The following is a 20,901-nucleotide window of genomic DNA, read 5'->3' on the forward strand; positions in this document are numbered from 1 at the left end:
AGTGTATAGGGCCAGGCGTGGTGGCTCACGCCTATAATCCCAGCACTTTGGGAGGCCGAGGCGAGTGGATCACGAGGTCAAGAGATCAAGACCATCCTTGTCAACAGCTGAAATCCTGTCTCTACTAAAAACACAAAAATTAGCTGGGCGTGGTGGCACAAGCCTGTAGTCCCAGGTACTCAGGAGGCTGAGGCAGGAGAATTGCTTGAACCAGGACTGGGAGGTGGAGGTTGCAGTGAGCCGAGATGGCGCTACTGCACTCCAGCCTGGACTACAGAGCCAGACTCCATCTCAAAACAAACAAACAAACAAACAAACTGAAAAACAAGGTTCTGCCTTGTAACTAGGAAGATGAGTGATCTTCTGTATTCCTGCTCATCCAGTGGGCTGAGAAAGTCCCCAGAAGAGCACAGCAAGGGAAGAAAGGCAGCCAATGTGTCCCCAGCCACGCACAGTTCACCAACGCAGCCCCAGCCTTTGATGCTACAGAAACCACACAGACACTTTCACTCCAACACAGGAAAGGACTGACCCAAAACCATCACCCACTGACCCCAGGGAGTACATGCCAGGCTTGGTCAATAGATTGGCAATACATGGGCCGGGTGTGGTGGCTCATGCCTATAATCCCAGCACTTTGTGAGGCCGAGGTGGGAGGGTCACAAGGTCAGGAGATCAAGACCAGACTGGCCAACATGGTGAAACCCCATCTCTACTAAAAAATACAAAAATTAGCTGGGCATGGTGGCTCGTGCCTGTAATCCCAGCTACTTGGGCGGCTGAGGATGCAGTGAGCTGAGATCGCACCACTGCACTCCAGCCTAAGCTACAGAGTGACTCCATCTCAAAAAACAAACAGACAAACAAAGATTTGCAATACATGATGATGTCAACAATATGTGGCCGGCCAGCCAGCCAAGCTCTGCTTAAGTCCAAGACTAAACAAACTAGGCATCTAACTGGGAGGCTCTCATCTTGTTCACAAAATTGCAACAAGTAGAAAGGAAGGACACATAGTATCCAGGAATCAGTTAAAGGTTTTACATTTCAACTTTCAACTTTCTAAAAGGTATAAAAACTTGCCTATTCTTAGGCTTATTCCTAGACTTACAAACAGCACAACCCAAGCCTTTTCTTTTAATCTTCTTTGAGACAGAGTCACACTCTTGTCGCCCAGGCTGAAGCGCAGTGCTACGATCTCAGCTCACTGCACCCTCCACCTCCTGTCTTCAAGCAATTCTGCTGCCTCAGCACCCCCAGTAGCTGTGACACTACAGGCAAGTGCCAACGTGCCCGGCTAATTTTTGTATTTTTAGTAGACATGGGGTTTCACCGTATTGGTCGGAATGGTATCAAACTACCGATATCAGGTGATATGCCTGCCTCGGCCTCCCAAAATGCTGGGATTACACGTGTGAGCCACCGAGCCCAGCCAACCCTAGCCTTTCTTTATCTCTGTGCAGACACCTTAAAAACATCTACCACAATTCAGAAAATATTTAATTTCCAACCCATGTAAATATCCAATTCTTTGGGCCTACCTAATCGTATTGTTCACTTTATTCACACAGTTAAAAAAAAAACCCTGGAGCATTTCTTCAGGAATTGAACCGTATTTGGCATTAGAAGAGTTCATGAACAGTCCACACTAAACCAGGGTGCTGAAGTGTCTGTGCCTCTGCCCTGGGAGCACAAGAGGGAAGGGTCCAAGCGCCGCCCACCTATGCACAGATCACATGGTTTCTAATTATTGGTGTAAAATAAACACAAAAAGGGGGCCGGGCGCGGTGGCTCAAGGCTGTAATCCCAGCACTTTGGGAGGCCGAGCCGGGTGGATCGCGAGGTCAAGAGATCGAGACCATCCTGGTCAACATGGTGAAACCCCGTCTCTACTAAAAATACAAAAAATTAGCTGGGCATGGTGGCGCGTGCCTGTAATCCCAGCTACTCGGGAGGCTGAGGCAGGAGAATTGCCTGAACCCAGGAGGCGGAGGTTGCAGTGAGCCGAGATTGCGCCATTGCACTCCAGCCTGGGTAACAAGAGCGAAACTCCGTCTCAAAAAAAAGAAACACAAAAAGGATAAACCTGAAGGAGATAAAACTGTGTGTTTTGCTTCCTACAGCTACTGATACTGGACAGTTTCAAAAGGTCCAGAGTTCTGGGCCAGGCACAGTGGCTCACCTGTAATCCCAGCACTTTGGGAAGCCAAGGCAGGAGGATCACTTCAGCCCAGAGGTTTAAGACCAGCCTGGGTAACAAAGTAAGACCCTGTTTCTGGAAAAAAAAAAAAAAAAAAAACACACAAAAATTAGCTGGGTGTAGTGGCATGTAGCTACTGGAGAGGCTGAGGTGGGAGGATTGCTTGAGCGTAGGAGGTTGAGGCTGTAACGAGCCAAGATCAAACTACTGCACCTGTGCACTTCAGCCTGAGCGAGAGTGAGACCCTGTCTCAAAAAAAAAAAAGTCCCCACTTCTGGGCGGGTGCAGTTCCCACTGGAGGTGCCAAGGGAGAGTCCACCCTCTCCCCAGCTTCTGGCAGCAGCCGGCATCCGTGGTGTTTCGTGGTTTGCAGACGCTCCAGGCACCACCTCTTGTCACATGACAACCTCTTCTCTATGTGAGTCCTGGCCATGTCCAAATTTCTCTCTTCTTATATGGATACCAGGAATACTGGAGTTAGGCTCTACCCCCATTCAGTGTGACCTCATCACAACCCGATACATCTGCAATAACCCAAATAAGGTCACACTCAGATACCAGGGGTCAGGACTTAAACATATCTTTTTTTTTTTTTGAGACAGAGTCTCACTCTGTCATCCACGCTGGAGTGCAGTGGCATAATCTCAACTCACTGCAACCTTCACCTCCTGGGTTCAAGCGATTCCGCTGCCTAAGCCCCCTGAGTAGCTAGGATTATAGGCATGTACCACTACGCCTGGCTGATTTTTATATTTTTAGTAGAGATGGGGTTTCACCATGTTGGTCAGGCTGGTCTTGAACTCCTGACCTCAAGTGATCTGCCCACCTTGGCATCCCGAAGTACTGTAATTGTATACAGTGGCTCGATCTTGGTTCACTGCAATCTCCACCTCCTGGGTTCAAGCAATTCTCTTGTCTCAGCATCCCAAGTAGCTGAGATTACAGGTGTGTGCCACCAAGCCCAGCTAATTTTTGTATTTTTAGTAGACATGGGTCAGAATGGTCTCAATCTCTTGATCTCATGGTCAGCCTACCTCGGCCTCCCAAAGTGCTGGGATTACAGGTGTGAGCCACCACGCTCAGCTTTTTTTTTTTTTTTTTAATAAAAATAGAGACAGGGTCTTGCTTTGTTGCCCGGCCTGGTCTTGACCTCCTGGCCTCAAGTGATACTCCCACCTCGGCCTCCCAAAGCACTGGGACAGTGTGAGCCATTGTGCCTGACCTTCAAACCCGAGCTTCGTTACCTGCACCAAGTGTGTCATGAAGCTTGCCATGGCAGAAACCCGGAACAGAAATCAAGCGGGGAGGGGAGAGGGCTGGCAGGGCTCAGGGAACATGACTCTTGCACATACATCTTCTCGTATGTCTCTCAGAACCACGCTCATGTTTCTCAGACCCAGAAAACAAACCATTAATTAGCTCGACATGGTGGCGCACCTGCAGTATCAGCTACTTGAGAGACTGAGGTGGGAGAGTCGCCTGAACCCAGGAGACAGAGGTTGCAGTGAGCCGAGATCGCACCACTGTACTCCAGCCTGGGTGACAGTGAGACACTGTCAAAAAAAAACAAAAAAGAAAAGAAAAATAAATCATGAAAACAAAACGGGGTGCACAGGAACAAAATGAAACACAAACAGCAAACATGCCTAGCTGTGGTGACGGCACCACCACGCTGAGAGAACTAACCTAAGAGACCTCAGAAAACGGCGCCTTGGCTCTTACTGTAAAATTAACCTTGGAGGACAAGGCGCCATCACTGGGCTCGGGCAGGAGACGTATCCAGCGTGCGGTCAGCGGTCTCAGCCCGACGTACGCATGTATCAAGATCAAGCAGACAGGCTCACTGCCTACCGAGTTGGGGTCCTCATGGTTGAAGGAATGCCACTAACACGGAAGGGGGCAGGGCTAAACCCTACGGTGCTGCATTGGAAGCACAGGCGTCAGTACAGATTCACGACTTTTCCCATGAGTACAGACTCTGGATGCAGAAATCAACCCCGGAGCGTGTACACACATGCATTTTCCCAGCTCTATCCACTGATGTGTGACAGGGCCCAGGCACAATGACCCCCAACACAGGCTATGGAGAGCAAAGTCCAAAAGCTGCTCCAGTTTCAGCACTCTAAAATCCCATGTCCCAAAGAAAGCCTTTGTCCTGGCAAACTAGGACAGCTGGTCACCCTACTGGCAGCCAGATTTTGGTTTATGAATACCTCTCTCCAAAAACAGGAACAAGAGAGCCCTGTGGAACACACAAGAGGAGCCTGGGACACCCTGCGGTGTGCAGAAGGACGGGATGTGTCAGGAGGACACACAGCCCAGCCAGAAGGGCTCCTAGTGGCAGGATCTAGGGCAATCTGAGTGCTGAAATAACGACAGTAATGGATTGTGAACTGTGACCCAGCAAATCAAGCAAACATCAGTGCACACTTAAACAGAGAAGGGGTAGCTCTTCATCACAGCAGAATTCTAACGGATAAACACAAGGAATGGCGGAAAACAGAAAGCATACCATCAGGAAACGCCACAGTAATAACTGTGGCAGGTAGAAATTACTACTACTATTTTGAGACAGGGTCTCACTCTGTTGCCCAGGCTGAATCACAACAGCACAATCACAGCTCACTGCAGCTTGGACCTTCCTGGGCTCGGGTGATCCTCCCACCTCAGCCTTCCAAGCAGCTGAGACTATAGGCTCATGTGTTTTCTGCAGAGACAGGGATTCACAATGTTGCCCAGGCTGGTCTCAAACTCCTCAGCCCAAGTGATCCCCCCACCTCTGCCTCCCAAAGTGCTGGGATTAGAGCGTGAGCCACCATGCCCACCCTAAGGTTATGTATTTTAAGTTGTGGTAGATACTGCCAAGTCACACTCCAAAGAGACTCTATCAGTTTACATTTCCATGGCGAAATACTAAAGTGTGTATCATCCCACACTCCTACCAAGTCAGTATTGAGATGAAACTCTTGGACCTTGGCCTACTGGGCAGATAAAATTTTCACTGTAGTTTCTACTTACACTTCTATTATAAGCAAAACCGAGTACTTTCCCATATTTTAAGTATTTCCTAACTTCCTTTTGTTAATGGACTGTTTCCTTTTTTGTTAATGGACTGTTGGTATCCTCTGATGATTTTTCTACTACATATTAAATCTTATTGATTTGTAAGAGCTTTTTATATATTAAGGAAATTGGTCTTTTGTTTATAAAAGCCTTTCTCATTCCAAGATTAAACATGATTTCCCCATGTTTCATTTTCTAGTCTTTTTGGTTTTTCCCCATTTAATACACAAAATATTTTTGAAAAGATTTAATATAATGTTCATGATGGGAGGAGTATATATAAGTCCTCATAGCTGGGAAAAAGAAAAAATAAGGAATCTATATTTCCAACCAGAACTTCAAGACTTTGTGTAATTCAGAGATTACATTAACTGACAGCATTGCTAAAAGTAGATTTGATTCCATGTTACTCGAACTTTCTAAAACTTTTAACAACTAGGTCAGGTGCAGTGGCTCATGCCTGTAATCCCAGGACTTAGGGAGGCCAGGCAGGAGGGTTGCTTCAGCTCAGAAGTTTGAGACCACCCTGGGCAACATGGTGAAACCCCACCTCTACAAAAAACAGCCAGGTGTGGTGGAGTGTGCCTGTAGTCCCAGGTACTCGGGAGGATCACTTGAGCCTGCAGGGCAGAGGCTGCAGTTAGCCAAGATCATGCCACTACACTTCAGCCTGGGAGATGGAGCCAGAGCCTGTCTCAAAAAAAATTAAAAATTAAAAAAAAAAAAACAACCAAGAAACCACTAGAGGAATAAATCTGCCTGAACCAGATACCAAACACACTATCTGCACAGTTTCCATCTTCACATTTCTCCTACACCCTAGAGGAAAAACCACAAACCTCAATATCAGGCTACAAGGTCCTAAACTATCTGGTGGTTTGGGGTCACACAAAATGGGAAGCACTGAGAGTCTGAATGTGACACTACACATCCCTCCCTTTCCACCCCCCACATACCTACCCACTATTGCCAGTGCCCATGAATGTGACACCACACACCCCTCCCATTCCACCCCACATCCACACCAACCACTGCCAGTGCCCATGCTGCTTCTCCACTCTGCAACCACACCCCTCCTTTCCACCTGAGTTACTTCAAGACATGGCGGCAGGTCTTCTCTCACATTAAGGCCTCCCTGGTCCCCGAAGTTCACAATAATCTCTTCCTATGAATTCACTGCATTTACTTTTTATGCTACCCATTTAAAAAATTTTTGCTGGGCGCAGTGGCTCACACCTGTAATCCTAGCACTTTGGGAGGCCGAGGTGGGTGGATCACCTGAAGTCAGGAGTTCAAGACCAGCCTGGCCATCATGGTGAAACCCCATCTTAGAAAAGAAAAAAAAAAAAAATACAACAATGGCAGTGTGTCATCCTCATCATACAATGCCTAATCATGCTGCTTCTGTCACCCTCCACAATTCCACAGACCAGGACATTCCATGTGCCTCATGATACGCCCATGTGGCCCTTTGCCCTATTTTCTGTTCAGATCTTTTTTAAAAAAAGTGTTGTAAGTGACTCCTGAGGAAAGCACAGAGTTTATTTGTAAAAAAAAAAAAAAAAAAAAAAGAAAGAAAGAAAAAAAAGAAAAAAAAATTTTTTTATATATTGGCAGGGAGCAGTGGTTCACAACTGTAATGCCAACACTTTGGGAGGCCGAGGCAGGTGGATCACCTGAGCTTAAGAGTTCAAGACCAGGCTGGCCAACATAGTGAAACCCCATCTCTACTAAAAATACAAAAATTAGCTAGGCATGGATGGTGGCAGGCACCTATAGTCCCAGCTACTTGGGAGGCTGAGGCAGGAGAATTACTTAAACCTGGGAGGCGGAGGTTGTAGTGAGCAGAGATTGTGCCACTGCATTCTTTTTTTTTTTTTTTTTTTTTTGAGACGGAGTTTCGCTCTTGTTACCCAGGCTGGAGGGCAATGGCACGATCTCGGCTCACCGCAACCTCCGCCCCCTGGGTTCAGGCAATTCTCCTGCCTCAGCCTCCTGAGTAGCTGGGATTACAGGCACGCGCCACCGTGCCCAGCTAATTTTTTGTAGTTTTTAGTAGAGACGGGGTTTCACCGTGTTGACCATGTGCCACTGCATTCTACTGTGGCAGACAGAGTGAGACCCGGTCCCCCCGCCGCCACCAAAAAATAAAAATAAAAAAGCCAGTCAGTCCACAAGAAAAACCTGGGGCAAACAATATGAAGGGTATTTCAGTGGCCACAGAAACCAAAGAAGGAGCAAACCATACTGTGAACACGCCAAGTTCTCCACGAGCTGTGAAGTGAGGAACAGAACGCAGAGACGGGTGCGTCCTTGAAGGAAAATGTCCATGTGCACTTGTTACAGTCATACAGCACTGATAGGACCCACAGGCGACTAACAGTGATTACAAAGGCAGCAGCGGGGCTCTGAGTAGCAACAAGGATTCTGAAAGTTTACCTGTTTACATGGTTTTGGCTTTTTAACCAAACCCTATTTATTTATTCAAAACAGATATTAAGTCATCAAAAATCTGACACTGGGCTGGGTGCTGTGGCTCACGCTTGTAATCCCAGTACTTTGGGAAGCAGAGGCAGGTAAATCACGAGGTCGGGAGTTCAAGACCTGCCTGGCCAACATGGTGAAACCCCTTCTCTACTAAAAATACAAAAATTAGCCAGGCGTGGTGGCAGATGCCTGTAATCCCAGCCAGGGCAACATAGCAAGACTCTATCTTAGGGGGAATAAAACAATATGAGACTGTCGCAAAAGTGCTAATGTTCTTCTTGATGTTAATGCTGAGGCAACTTGAAGGGTGACATGGCACACGGGATGAGGAATTCCATCTAGGGGCCCCTGAGGCACTAGGACCCAATGACCAGGCAAAGTGGACCCAGCAAATATAGAGGGAGGGGGCCTGAGGCACAAACACCAACAAGGTCCGAAGCTCAAGCCAAACACGGACGAAAAAGGTGAGAGCCAGGAGGAGCCTCTGTGCTGCCTCAAAGACCTGAGAAGAAGTTTTTTGAGAAAAGTCTTTCATTTTTCAAGAGGGAGATTATTTTAAAGAAAAAGGCCACGGTGGCTCACACTTGTAATCCCAGCACTTTGAGAGGCCGAGGTGGGCGGATCACAAGGTCACGAGTTCAAGACCAGACTGGCCAAGATGGTGAAACACTGTCTCTAGTAAAACACAAAAATTGGCTGGGCGTGGTGCCTTGTGCCTGTAGCCCCAGCTACTTGGAAGGCTGAGGTAGGTGAATTGCTTGAACCAGGACCAGGGAGGCTGAGGTTGCAGTGAGCCGAGATCACACCACTGCATTGGAGGCTGAGGCAGGCAGATCGCTTGAGTCCAAGAGTTTGATACCAGCCTGCGCAACTGGTGAAACCCCATCTATCAAAAATAGGAAAACTTAGCTGGGCATGGTGGCACACACCTGTAGATCCAGCTATTTAGGGTACTTGAGGCAGAAGAATCACCTGAGCACAGGAGGTAAAGGCTGCAGTGAGCTGAGATCATAGCACTGCACTCTAGCCTGTGCAGTGAAACCCTGTCTTAAGAAAAAATAAAAAAAGGAACCAGGCGTGGTGGCTCATGCCTGCAATCCCAGCACTTTGGGAGTAAGACCTGTCTTAAAAAAAAATAAAAAAGAAACCAGGCATGGTGGCTGACACCTGCAATCCCAGTACTTTGGGAGGCTGAGGCAGGCGGATCATGAGGTCCAAAGATTGACACCATCCTGGCTAACACAGTGAAACCCCGCCTCTACCAAAAATACAAAAAATTAGCTGGGCGAGGTGGCATGCACCCATAGTCCCAGCTACTCAGGAGACAGACGCAGAAGAATCACTTGAACCTGGGAGGCAGAGGTTGCAGTGAGTTGACATCATGCCACTGCACTGCAGTCTGAACAAGAACGAGACTCCTCAAAAAAATAAAATAAAATAAAAATTTAAAAAGAAATGGAGAAACTCCATTTCTACTAAAAATACCAAAATTAGCTGGGCGTGGTAGTGGGCACCTGCAATTCCAGCTACTCTGGAGGCTGAGGTATGAAAATCACTTGAACCTGGGAGGCGGAGGTTGCAGTGAGCCGAGATTGCGCCATTGTACTCCAGCCTGGGCGACAGAGCGCGACTCTATCTCAACAACAACAACAATTATTTAATTAAATTTCATTTAAAAAAAATCTTAAACTCACTAGTTTCAGTTAATGTACCAAGGTCTATTTTCCTTAACATACCAAGACCACCTACGAATCATCTATAGGAAAAAGGCTATTAGTTCAAGAGAAAAATGGCCATTCACAAAAACAAGAAACTTCAACGGCTTTAAATCCTAGAAAAAGATATTTTATCACATTTGTAACTAAAGAAGTGCAGTTGGCCGGGCACAGTGGCTCACGCCTGTAATCCCAGCACTTTGGGAGGCCAAGGCGGGTGGATCACAAGGTCAAGAGATCGAGACCATCCTGGTCAACATGGTGAAACCCCCCATCTCTATTAAAAATACAAAAAGTTGGCTGGGCATGGTGGCGTGTGCCTGTGATCCCAGCTACTCAAGAGGCTGAGGCAGGAGAATTGCCTGAACCCAGGAGGCAGAGGTTGCGGTAAGCTAAGATCGCGCCATTGTACTCCAGCCTGGATAACAAGAGGGAAACTCCGTCTCAAAAAAAAAAAAAAAGGGCAGTTTAAGGCTGGGCGCAGTGGCTCACACATGTAATCCCAGCACTTCTGGAGTCTGAGGTGGGCGGATCAACAGGTCAGGAGATCGAGACCATCCTGGACACGGTGAAACTTCACCTCTACTGAAAAATACAAAAAATTAGCTGGGTGTGGTGGCACACGCCTGTAATCCCAGCTACTCAGGAAGGTAAGGCAGGGGAATCGCTTGAATCCAGGAGACGGAGGTTGCAGTGAGATGAGATATCACCACTGCACTCCAGCCTGGCAAAAGAGTAAGACTCTATTTCAAAAAAAAAAAAAAAGAAATGCAGTTTAAAAGAAGATAGCATTTGCACTACCAGATTTACATAGATGTTTCAAATACTGTCATTCTAGCATCGGTGAAGGTGTGAAACTGTTGGCAGTACCGTCAATGATTCTGGGGAAAGTCAGCAACAACCTAAATGTCCATCATGAGAGGGTTACAAAATTTAAGGAGCATCCACATTGTGAATAGTAGAGCTCTGTGGCAACAGGAAACAAACTCCAGAATATGAGTAAGAGGAAAATGGAAGGTACAGGAGATTACAGACGATCCCTTCCCAGTTCACCTTTGTTTCCCTTCTTTTCCAAGGAACTGTGGGTGTGGGCACAGTCTGCAGGGGCTTCTCTGCAAAGACAGCAGTGGCTGCCACTGGGCAGAGCACAGAATGTCAGGATGGAAGGATAACTTTTTCACTGCACCAGTTTGTTCTGTAAAGCAGCACTGCCTTTTTGTTAATAAAAACAGAATTTTTCTCAGAAAAAACCACTAAGTCAGCTTTAACTCTAACACCTTTCTTTTCTTTTTGAGACAGGGTCTCCCACTGTCACTCAGGCTGGAGTGCAGTGTCATGATCATAGTTCACTGTAGCCTCGACTTCCTGGGCTCAAGAGATCCTCTTACTCGGCCTCCTGTGTAGCTGGAACTACAGGCATGTGCCACCACACTTGGCTAATTTTTTTGTAGAGACAAGGTCTTCCTATGTTGCTCAGGCTGGTCTCAAACTCCTTGAAGCAATCCCCCCACCCCACCACCTTGGCCTCCCAAAGTGCTGGAATTACAGGTATGAGCCACTGCACCCAGCCACCTAGTCTTCATCACTGCCCAAATCTGTCTGTGAAGTCAGAAGCCCCGAGCACAGTGGCCCACTACTCTATCCACTGAAGAACTCCACCTCCAGCTCCTGGTCTCCTGCGGCCCCTTAAACATGCCAGCCCACTCCTACTGGAGCCCTGGCTCCCACCACTCCCTCTGATGCAAACTCTTCCTTGGTCCCTGGTGTGGCCTCCTCCTTCCCCTTCGTCAAGGCTTTGCTTACAGGCCACCTTCTCTGTGAGGCCTCCCTAGACATCCCCTTCTGCTGTGCCTGTGACTTCAAAACCCAGCATTTTCCTTGTCTTTCCTTTGCTTTATGAACTGACATTGCTGTGCATTGTGCAAATGTACCAGGGTTAATCCTCTTTTTTTCCCATAATGCTAGAGTCAGAGCAGGCCATTAACAAACATACGGTGGGCCAGGGGCATGGTGGCTCACGTCTGTAATTCCAGCACTTTCGGAGGCCAAGGCAGGCAGATCACAAGGTCAGGAGATCGAGACCATCCTGCTAATATGATGAAACCCTGTCTCTATTAAAAATACAAAAAATTAGCCAGGCGTGGTGGCTCACACCTGTAATCCCCGCAGTTTCAGAGGCCGAGGTGGGCAGATCACGAGATTGAGATCATCCTGGCTAATATGGTGGAACCTTGTCTCACAAATACAAATTAGCTGGCGTGGTGGCACACGTCTATAGTCCCAGCTATTCAGGAGGCTGAGGCAGGAGGATCGCGTGAACCTGGGAGGTGGAGGCTGCACTGAGCCAAGATCACGCCACTGCACTCCAGCCTGGGCAACAGAGCAAGACTCCGTCTAAAAAAATTATAATAAATACATAAACAAACATATGGTGAATCCTCTCTGGGAAGGTATAGCATGGAAACACCAAGTGTTTTTCAGACTGTGGGCCAAAATCTGTGACCCAATGGTGATGTGACCAATTCAGTGCATTAAACTAAAATTTTTTTAGAAAATGAAAATTAGGCCGGGCGCAGTGGCTCACGCCTATAATCCCAGCACTTTGGGAGGCCAAGGCGGGTGAATCACAAGGTAAGAGATTGAGACCATCCTGGTCAACATGGTGAAACCCCATCTCTACTAAAAGTACAAAAATCAGCTGGGCATGGTGGCGCCCGCCTGTAGTCCCAGCTACTCAGGAGGCTGAGGCAGGAGAATTGCCTGAACCCAAGAGGCGGAGGTTGCGGTGAGCCGAGATCGCGCCATTGCACTCCAGCCTGGGTAACAAGAGCAAAACTCCGTCTCAAAAAAAAAAAAAGCTTTGGATTCTATAAAATGAACTATGAGTTTACTAGTAAGTTTACAAATCTGTAAGCTTCCTTCCAGAGGAGTAAAGAGCAGAAATGATGGTCTCTCACAAAGCAGAAACACTACACGGAAAACCACAGGATGCAGCCTCTAGCCTTTCCCCACAGCACCTTCCATTACTCTACCATTGTTCCATGCTCATCACCACAAAATTCTCTGCTTTCAGCAAGTCAACTCTGACAGTTTCATTTCTCCAGTTTATCAAGTTCTCTAATTAGAGAAATTCTTTTTTTTTTTTGAGATGGAGTTTCGCACTTGTTGCCCAGGCTTGAGTGCAATGGCACAATCTTGGCTCACCGCAACCTCTACCTCCTGGGTTCAAGCAATTCTCCTGCCTCAGCCTCCCCAGTAGCTGCGATTACAGGGATGTGCCACCGGACCTGGCTAATTTTGTATTTTTAGTAGAGATGGGGTTTCTCCATGTTGGTCAGGCTGGTCTCGAACTCCAGACCTCAGATGATCTGGAATCCCGCCTCAGCCTCTCGAAGTGCTGGGATTACAGGCGTAAGCCACTGTACCTGGCAAGAAGATTCTTAAGTACATCAATGTTCTGGAGAGAAAGACCTGTATTCCTTCACAAATGTCTGAGTTGTTAGCTCTGTCATTCTCAACACTTATGCTTCTTGAGGCTTCCTGTGTTCCAGAACCTGGTCTAATCATTCTCTACTATGATATACTGACACTTCATTAATCAGGAAATCTAACTCCTTGAACACTAAGAGAAAGAACAAGAAGGGAAAGGGCACTTCGGAACTGTCAAATTATGGGCCTGAAGCCCTCATGGTAAGCTCTGGTCAGAGAAGATTATTGGCACCCACGTGAAATCCGTATCTTTCTTTTTAACAATTTAATGCTAACAAGTTTCCCAGCCGCATCTGAACACTGGGAAAGGAGACACCGCCCCACAGAGGCCTACAAGTTAAACCCACAGTAAGAGGCCAAAAATATCAACACTCACAATGCAGTTTTGATGTGGGGACACTATAGACGAAGGATTCTTCACATTTCAATGGCCCTGCCGGAATCTATGGATTAAAACAAGAGACAGAAACTTCACAGCCACAATCCCGACCCCGAAAACATCAGAGTCCAGTTACAGTCCATCTCATGGTGAAGTCTTTTAGAAAGACTTCTTCGTATAACGGTTAAAAGCAAATGTTTCCGTTTAAAAGTCATGGAAAATTCGCTTGAACATTACATTGCCTGACAAACACTGCAATGCTGGCGAGTGTGAACAGCACAACGTACTGTCTTAATTTCTCCTTCAGGGCATGTATCACTAACCCGACACATACAGCTACATCAGAAGGACCCATGCCCTTCTGTCTTGTTCTCAGCAGCATTGCTGTATAGCCGCCTGCTCTTTTTTTAATATGGCATTTAATTTAGCAATCTCAAAATTATTTACTTACTTACTTACTTATTTATTTATTTTTGGGACGGAGTTTCGCTCTTGTTACCCAGACTGGAGTGCAATGGCACGATCTTGGCTCACCGCAACCTCCGCCCTCTGGGTTCAGGCAATTCTCCTGCCTCAGCCTCCCGAGTAGCTGGGACTACAGGCGCGCACCTCCATGCCCAGCTAATTTTTGTATTTTTAGTAGAGACGGGGTTTCACCTTGTTGACCAGGATGGTCTCGATCTCTTGACCTCGTGATCCACCCGCCTCGGACTCCCAAAGTGCTGGGATTATAGGCGTGAGCCACCTCGCCTGGCCAAAATTAATCTTATACATACTTTTTTTTTTTTGAGACACTATTGCTCTGTCACCCAGACTGTAGTGCAGTGGCACAATCTCAGCTCACTGCAACCTCCAACCTCCACCTCCCAGGTTCAAGCAATTCTCCTGCCCCAGCCACCCGAGTAACTGGGATTACAGTGCCTGCCACCACCCTAATTTTTTTGTATTTTTAGTACAGATGGGGTTTCATGTTGGCCAGGCTGGTCTCAAACTTCTGTTCTGAGGTGATCCACCCACCTCAGCCTCCCAAAGTGCTGGGATTACAGGGAGAGCCACCGAGACCAGCCTGATGTGTTCTTTTTCAGACACTCAGATAACTCAGCCCCCTTGGTCCTAACCAAGTTGAAGGTGTTCCTGGTGGTACTGGGCAGCTGGATCTCACCTTCCTCTGCCATCTAAGCCCCAGCACCACGGCTTATTCAGATGGCCAAGGTGTCATGGACACTACACCTCTAAAGAGCTGTTTCACAGAGAGAGTGGCATCTCACCAACAATCACTACTCCCCTCCACCCTGAAAAGAACAGCCTGCGAGCACCGGAAATTCACCTGAATTCTCCTGAAGGGTGCAGCACACCAGATACGGAAATCAAACAGCACAGGCTCCAAATAACGGGAGAGCAGAGGGAGGAGGCAAAACAAGTCAACAAAATGAAGTACTGAAGGGGAGGGGCAGCCAGGCAGGTGCCCCTGCAGGAGCGGGGTCCAGGTGAGACTCTTTCTGGAAGATGAAACAAACCTGCTAGTGCTTGTACCCTCAGCAAACTGAGGAAACCAGCTCTCCTGACCTTCTCAGTGCTGGCAGCAGACCTACTCTTACAACTCTGATTTCCAAGACAGGAAATTACAGCATAGGCTCTAGCTTACGGAGACCGAAAAGGCCTAAGACCTTAAAGCCGGCACCAAGAAGTCCTATCGTGGCTGCCTGACAGTCCTGTCCTGGCAAGATCATGAAAACAAGAGCATCTGGCATAACCAGGAGACTGGGCTCAGCATCCTCTGTGACTGTGGCAGCCACCTGGTAACGAAAAATGACCAATCCATCACCCTATCTACCTGAACACACAATCACGTTTGCTCTTGATCTTTCCAGGTCTTCTCTCTCCTTTGGGAGGCAGCCTCATCTGTCTACTGGCACATATGACACTTCCGACAGTTGAAGCTGCGAAGAAAAGGTCTCATGGTGGTTTACAGTGTGTGGACCTAACAGGCCAGGTGGCTGGGCTCCCCTAACATCAGGCCCAGGTCCAGCTCTGTGACTGTCCTGAGGATTGCAGGCCAAGGCTGCTACCTAAGAGCTTGTATCTGACAGAAAAGACACAACTGCTAGCTTCATTCACCATGGACTCCTGCAAGTCTCTTGTCAAACCAATTATTCACGGGCATCTCCTTACCCTTGCACGTGCAGTTTTCCAGACATGGAATGCTGCTGCCTCCCCTCCAGTGAAAACAGCCTTCCAGGTTTGGCCCAAGTAGACCCTCATCTGTGAAACTTATCCTGGTGCAAGCAGTGCCTGTTTCTATGCTCCCTAATGTGCTGCCCAGGCCACCAAGATGATCCTGGTACACTGCCCAGCAGTCACCTATGACCCCAGACAGCAGGGTCACAGTTTAAGACTCAGAGGATATGGGAAATGTATTTGTTAAATACAAGTTATGAGCAAAAATGAAAAATAAAAGTCCACAGGCAGAGATCCCAGCCCACCTATCACAGAGATATTATGAGGGTGGGCAGGACATGGTGGCTCACACCTGTAACCCCAGCACTTCAGCAGGCTTAGGCAGGCAAATTACCGGAGGTCAGAAATTCCAGACCAGCCTGGCTAACATGGTGAAACGCCGTTTCTACTAAAAATACAATAAATTAGCTGGGCATGGTGGTGCACACCTGTAATCCCAGCTACTCAGGAGGCTGAGGGAGGAGAATCACTTGAACCCAGCAGGTGGAGGTTGCAGTGAGCCGAGATTGCACGACTACACTCCAGCCTGGGCAACAGAAGGGACTCCATCTCTAAATAAATAAATAAATAAATAAGATATTCTGAGGGCAAGTGACTGGGCTGGCCGTGTTGGGTCAGTGAGATCTTAAAGGTTAACTGCCTGAGCTCCTGGGTGACTGAGGCAGTACAGCACGGGCGAGAGGATTCCACAGACATGTGAAGTCAGGCACATGCTAGAACCTAGAAACACTTTCCCAAGAAGATAAAAAATATTTTGCCTGTCACAGTGGCTCATGCCTATAGTCCCAGCACTTTGGGAGGCTAAGGCAGGTGATCGACTGAGGTTGGGAGTCTGAGACCAGCCTGACCAACATGGAGAAACCCTGTCTCTACTAAAAATACAAAATTAGCAGGTCGTGATGACAGGTGCCTGTAATCCCAGCTACTGAAGAGGATGAAGCAGGAGAATCGCTTGAACCTGGGAGGCAGAGGCTGCAGTAAGCAGACTACACCATTGCACTCCAGTCTGGGAAACAAAAGCAAAACTCAGTCTCGAAAAAACAAAAAAAAAACAAACAAATTTTGAGAAGTCTGACTTTTCTGCATGGGGGGATCCGCCTAAACCATTCTTCCTCCCCTACTGCACAAGACATGTATCTTCTTAGCCAAATTTACTCACCACTCAATCAATCCAAACAATTTGCCTCACATTCACCCACAGGTGACAATAGCAAGGGCATCTACAACACAGCAGGCTACCAAGACAGAGGAATGCTTGAACCACTGCACCAGAAGTTGGAGGAGGAGAGGACAGAGATGATTAAGAAAAAGAGATAAAGCAGGCAGGGTGTGGTGGTTCAGCAATCCTAGCACTTTGAGAGGCAGGTGAATCACCTGACATTGGGAGGTCGGGAGTTCGAGACCAGTCTGACCAACATGGACCAACTCCCTCTCTACCAAAAATACAAAAACGAGCCAAGCATGGTGGCATACGCCTGTAATCCCAGCTACTCAGGAGGCTGAGGCAGAAGGATCACTTGAACCTGGGAGGCGGAGGTTGCAGTGAGCCCATATCACACCATTGTACTCCAGCCTAGGCAACAAGAGCAAAATTCCATCTCTAAATAAATAAAAAGAGATAAAGAGAATTAAAATCTTCCTGGGCTGAAAACTGACATATCATCCAAATGGAAGTGACAGTGCATGATACAAAGCATGAATTACAAACAGCTGTGGACACCTGAAACCACGAATGACAAAGATAAAAAATCTTAACCTCCAAGGAGGGAAAAAAACCTGAGTTAGCTACAAAAGAAACAAGAACCAAATGAATAGGACAGTTGGCCAGGCACAGTGGCTAACCCCTGTAATCCCAGCACTCTGCAGGGGCTGAGGCGGGCAAATCACTTGAGGTCAGGAGTTTGAGACCAGCCTGACCAACATGGTGAAACCCCACCTCATAAAGACAAGAAAAATAAATAACAAATTGATCAGACAACAGTGCTAGAAGAGAGCCAGAGCATCACTTTCTGAAGGAATATTATTGTTTTTGCTGTTGAAATGCAGTCTAGCTCTATCGCTCTGAGCCCGGATCACAACACTGCAATTCACCCTGGGAGGCCCAGCCAGACTCGGTCTTTAAAAAACAAGACATCTTTTTTTTTTTTTTTTTTTGAGATGAAGTCTCCCTCTGTTGCCCAGGCTGGAGTGCAGCGGCACCATCTTGGCTCACAGCAACCTCTGCCTCCCAGGTTCAAGTGATTCTCCAGCCTCAGCCTCCAGCATAGCTGGGACTACAAGCACATGCCACCATGCCTGGCTAATATTTGTATTTTTAGTAGGGACAGAGTGTCACTGTGTTGGCCGGGCTGGTCTCGAACTCCTGACCTCGTGAACCGCCCACCTTGGTCTACCAAAGTGCTGAGATTACAGGTGTACAGGCGTAAGCCACCACGGTGCCACGCCACAAGATACCTTTTGCAGACGATTGGTTTTGAAAAGACATAACATTAATCGCTGAAGAAAATACCTTTGGAATAGGCAATCTTGATTGCCTGCTAATGGGATATAAATTGATAAGGCCTTTTTGGACAATTTGGCAATATCTGCTAACATTTCAAAAATGCATAGGCTTTGAAACATCAATTCTAAAACTTTATATAAAGCTAAAGAAATACCGCACGCGAACGAACATGCAAGCACTCACCCATCCTATGCAGCATAGTAATAAAAATTAAAAGCTGAAATAATCTTTATTGCCTCCATTAATAAGACAATGTTTAAAGCAAATAACACGTCCGTCATACAGAATACTCTGTGGTCACTGGAAAGCCCCTGGACCTGTGTACACTGACATGAAAAGAGGTGGAAAGAATGACCGGAGCGTTAAAATTTTCTGTAGCGCAATGCATACATAGTTAGGCTATTTAGAGAAAAATAGTTATACGGATACATTTATATTTACACGTGTGTGTAACAGTGTGCACAGCCCAGAAGGAACGCCAAAACATTCACTGCTGTTACCTCCGAGTGGGGAGTGGGAGAGTAGAGGTTAGGGTCATTCTCTCTTTTCTTTTTACAAATATTTATTGGCACATCCATCAATTCTAGGCCCCGAGGATACAGCTGCGTCAACCACCCCGAGTCCACCGGCTCTGGGAACCCCGGTGACCGCTGCTGGTTTTGTTCACTGTGGCGTCCCCAGAACCTGCACCGCGCCGGGCACTCAGCGGGCGCTCACATGTGCGTCCAATGAACGAATTAACAAACGGTCTGTACGCTATCGGGGGGCGGGGAGGGGTAAAGCATGAGCCAGGGAATTCAAACGATCACCTGAGTAAGTCTGTTCCCCGCGAAAGGCACCCGCCAAGACTGCGCTCCGGAGCGGCTCCACCTGCTCGTGCTAGACCTGACTGGACCTAAAGCTTCAGGAGGGACTACCACGCGGCCCCTCTGCCCGACCCCGCGACCACCCAAACCGCGGCCTCCTTCAGGGCTCCAAGGCGCCGGTGGCGAGGGGAGTCCAGCCGAGGAAAAGGCTGTCCGGCAGGAGCTGCCGAGAAGTGGAGCGAAAGGAAACGCTCCTGCAGCGTTTGGCCTCACCTGACCTCACACGCCCATCAAGCAGGTGCCGGCGCCTCGCGCCCCGGAGCACCTAGGAGGAACGCCCCTGGCGTCTCTGTGGCCCGGCCCGCCCGATGCCCGTCCAGCCAGGCTGCCCTCACCTCCCGGGGCGGCCGCCAACGCCGGCGCCCGCAGTAGAGGCCGCAGTCGGCTGCCCCACAGCAGTATCGCCTGCAGTTCGCGCGCCATGTTGTTCTCCCAGAGCGCCGCGCGCAGCTACGCTAGATGGGACGGGACGTTGCGGGGCGGGGCCGTCCTTCGGCGCATGGAGATGACGTCACGGAGGGCGCCGGGCTGCCCGGACCGCTGCCTGCTCGGGTGCGTGGGCGGTTACGGCGCTCACAGTCGGGCCTGCAAGCGGGACCTTCGTAACCTTGGGTCGCGTTATCAAGGGCGACGGTCCCTGCGTGCAGAGCTGGGAGAGGTGGCCCCGCTGTCCCCGGCTCACGCTGGCCGGCTGCGCCTTGCGGTGCGCATCCCTGGAATGGGGCGGATGTCGGTACCACGCGAGGGTGTGGAGGCGGCGCCGGGGAAGAAGCATTTCACGTCTCTTCGGAGTTTATGAATCCTGACCGTCCTTCTAGGGCGCTTCAAGTCTCTTGCAAACCAAGACTGGCCAAAAAGCTAAAGCGCATTAGGAAGGGAATTCCAGGCTTGACTGACTACACCAAAACGTGAACTCAGTAACCACGACCACCAGGAAAACTGGGGTTTTTCGTTTATTCCACTTCTCTTGTTCTTGCTGAGAAGAGTCAAACTCTAAAATATAAGTTTATTCTGAGCCGACTATGAGTGTGCATGGCGGGAGTCACAGTCCCAAAAGGTCCTGAGAAGTTCTGCCCAAGGTGGTTGTGTTACAGCTTGGTTTTATACGTTTTAGGGACACATAAGACAACAGCCAGTACGTGTAAGAGATGGGTTGGTTCGGTGTGGAAAGGCAGGACAACTCAAAGGGTAGGGTACTTAGAGGTCACAGGTGGATTCAAAAATTTTCTGATTGGCAATTGTCTCAAAGAGTTGAGTTCTGGCTGGGCGTGATTACAGACTCACGCCTGTAATCCTAACACTTTAGGAGGCCGAAGTGGGCGGATTGCCTGAGCTCAGGAGTTCAAGACCAGCCTGGGCAACATGGTGAAGCCCCATCTCTACTAAAATACAAAAAACTTAGCCAAGCATGGTGGTGCGTGCCTGTAGTCCCAGCATCTGGGGAGGCTGAGGCAGAAGAATTGTTTGAACCCAGGAGGCAGAGGTTACAGTGAGTTGAGATCATTCCACTGCCCTCCAGTCTGGGTGACAGAGCTGACACTCTATCTCAAAAAAACAGTTGAGTTCTAAAGACCTGGAATAAAAAAATTAAAAAAAAAAAAAGTAGTGTCTGAGTGAAGAGAAGAGGTTGTGGGCACCCTCACAGTGGCTCACGCCTTTAATCCCAGCACTTTGGGAGGCCAAGGTGGGCGAATTGCTTGAGCTAAGGAGTTGAAGACCAGCCTGGGCAACGTGGTGAAACCCTTGAGACCGTGTCTGTACAAAACACCGGTGGTACAGGCCTGTAGTCCCAGCTACAAGGGAGGCTGAGTGGGAGGATTACTTAAGCCCAGGAGGAAGAGGTTGCAGTGACCCCAGATCATGCTGTTGAACTCCTGCTTGGGTGACAAAGCCACACCCTGTCTCAAACCCTTAAAAGTTCCTAGACCCTCAGCTAATCTCTTCAGGATCAGAAAAAGACT

At 48.3% G+C, this 20,901-nt stretch overlaps 1 protein-coding gene across 4 annotated transcripts in view; it reads right to left on the minus strand.

The window, feature by feature from the left end:
• The window catches only part of TRAP1 (TNF receptor associated protein 1), a 56,263-nt gene extending 36,884 nt beyond the window's left edge, over positions 1–19,379 (minus strand). For all 4 annotated transcript variants that reach the window (XR_013524537.1, XR_013524539.1, XR_013524538.1 and 1 more), the window contains exon 1: positions 19,276–19,379. Coding sequence is in view for 1 of the 4 variants with exons in the window: in XM_035266766.2 (XP_035122657.1) it covers positions 19,276–19,363 (88 nt within the window). In the remaining 3 variants the exon portion in view is untranslated. The remainder of the gene's footprint in view (positions 1–19,275) is intronic.
• Positions 19,380–20,901: the final 1,522 nt, after the last annotated feature.

Source organism: Callithrix jacchus, chromosome 12, assembly GCF_049354715.1.
Source record: "Callithrix jacchus isolate 240 chromosome 12, calJac240_pri, whole genome shotgun sequence".
NCBI classification, from domain to species: Eukaryota; Metazoa; Chordata; class Mammalia; order Primates; family Cebidae; genus Callithrix; species Callithrix jacchus.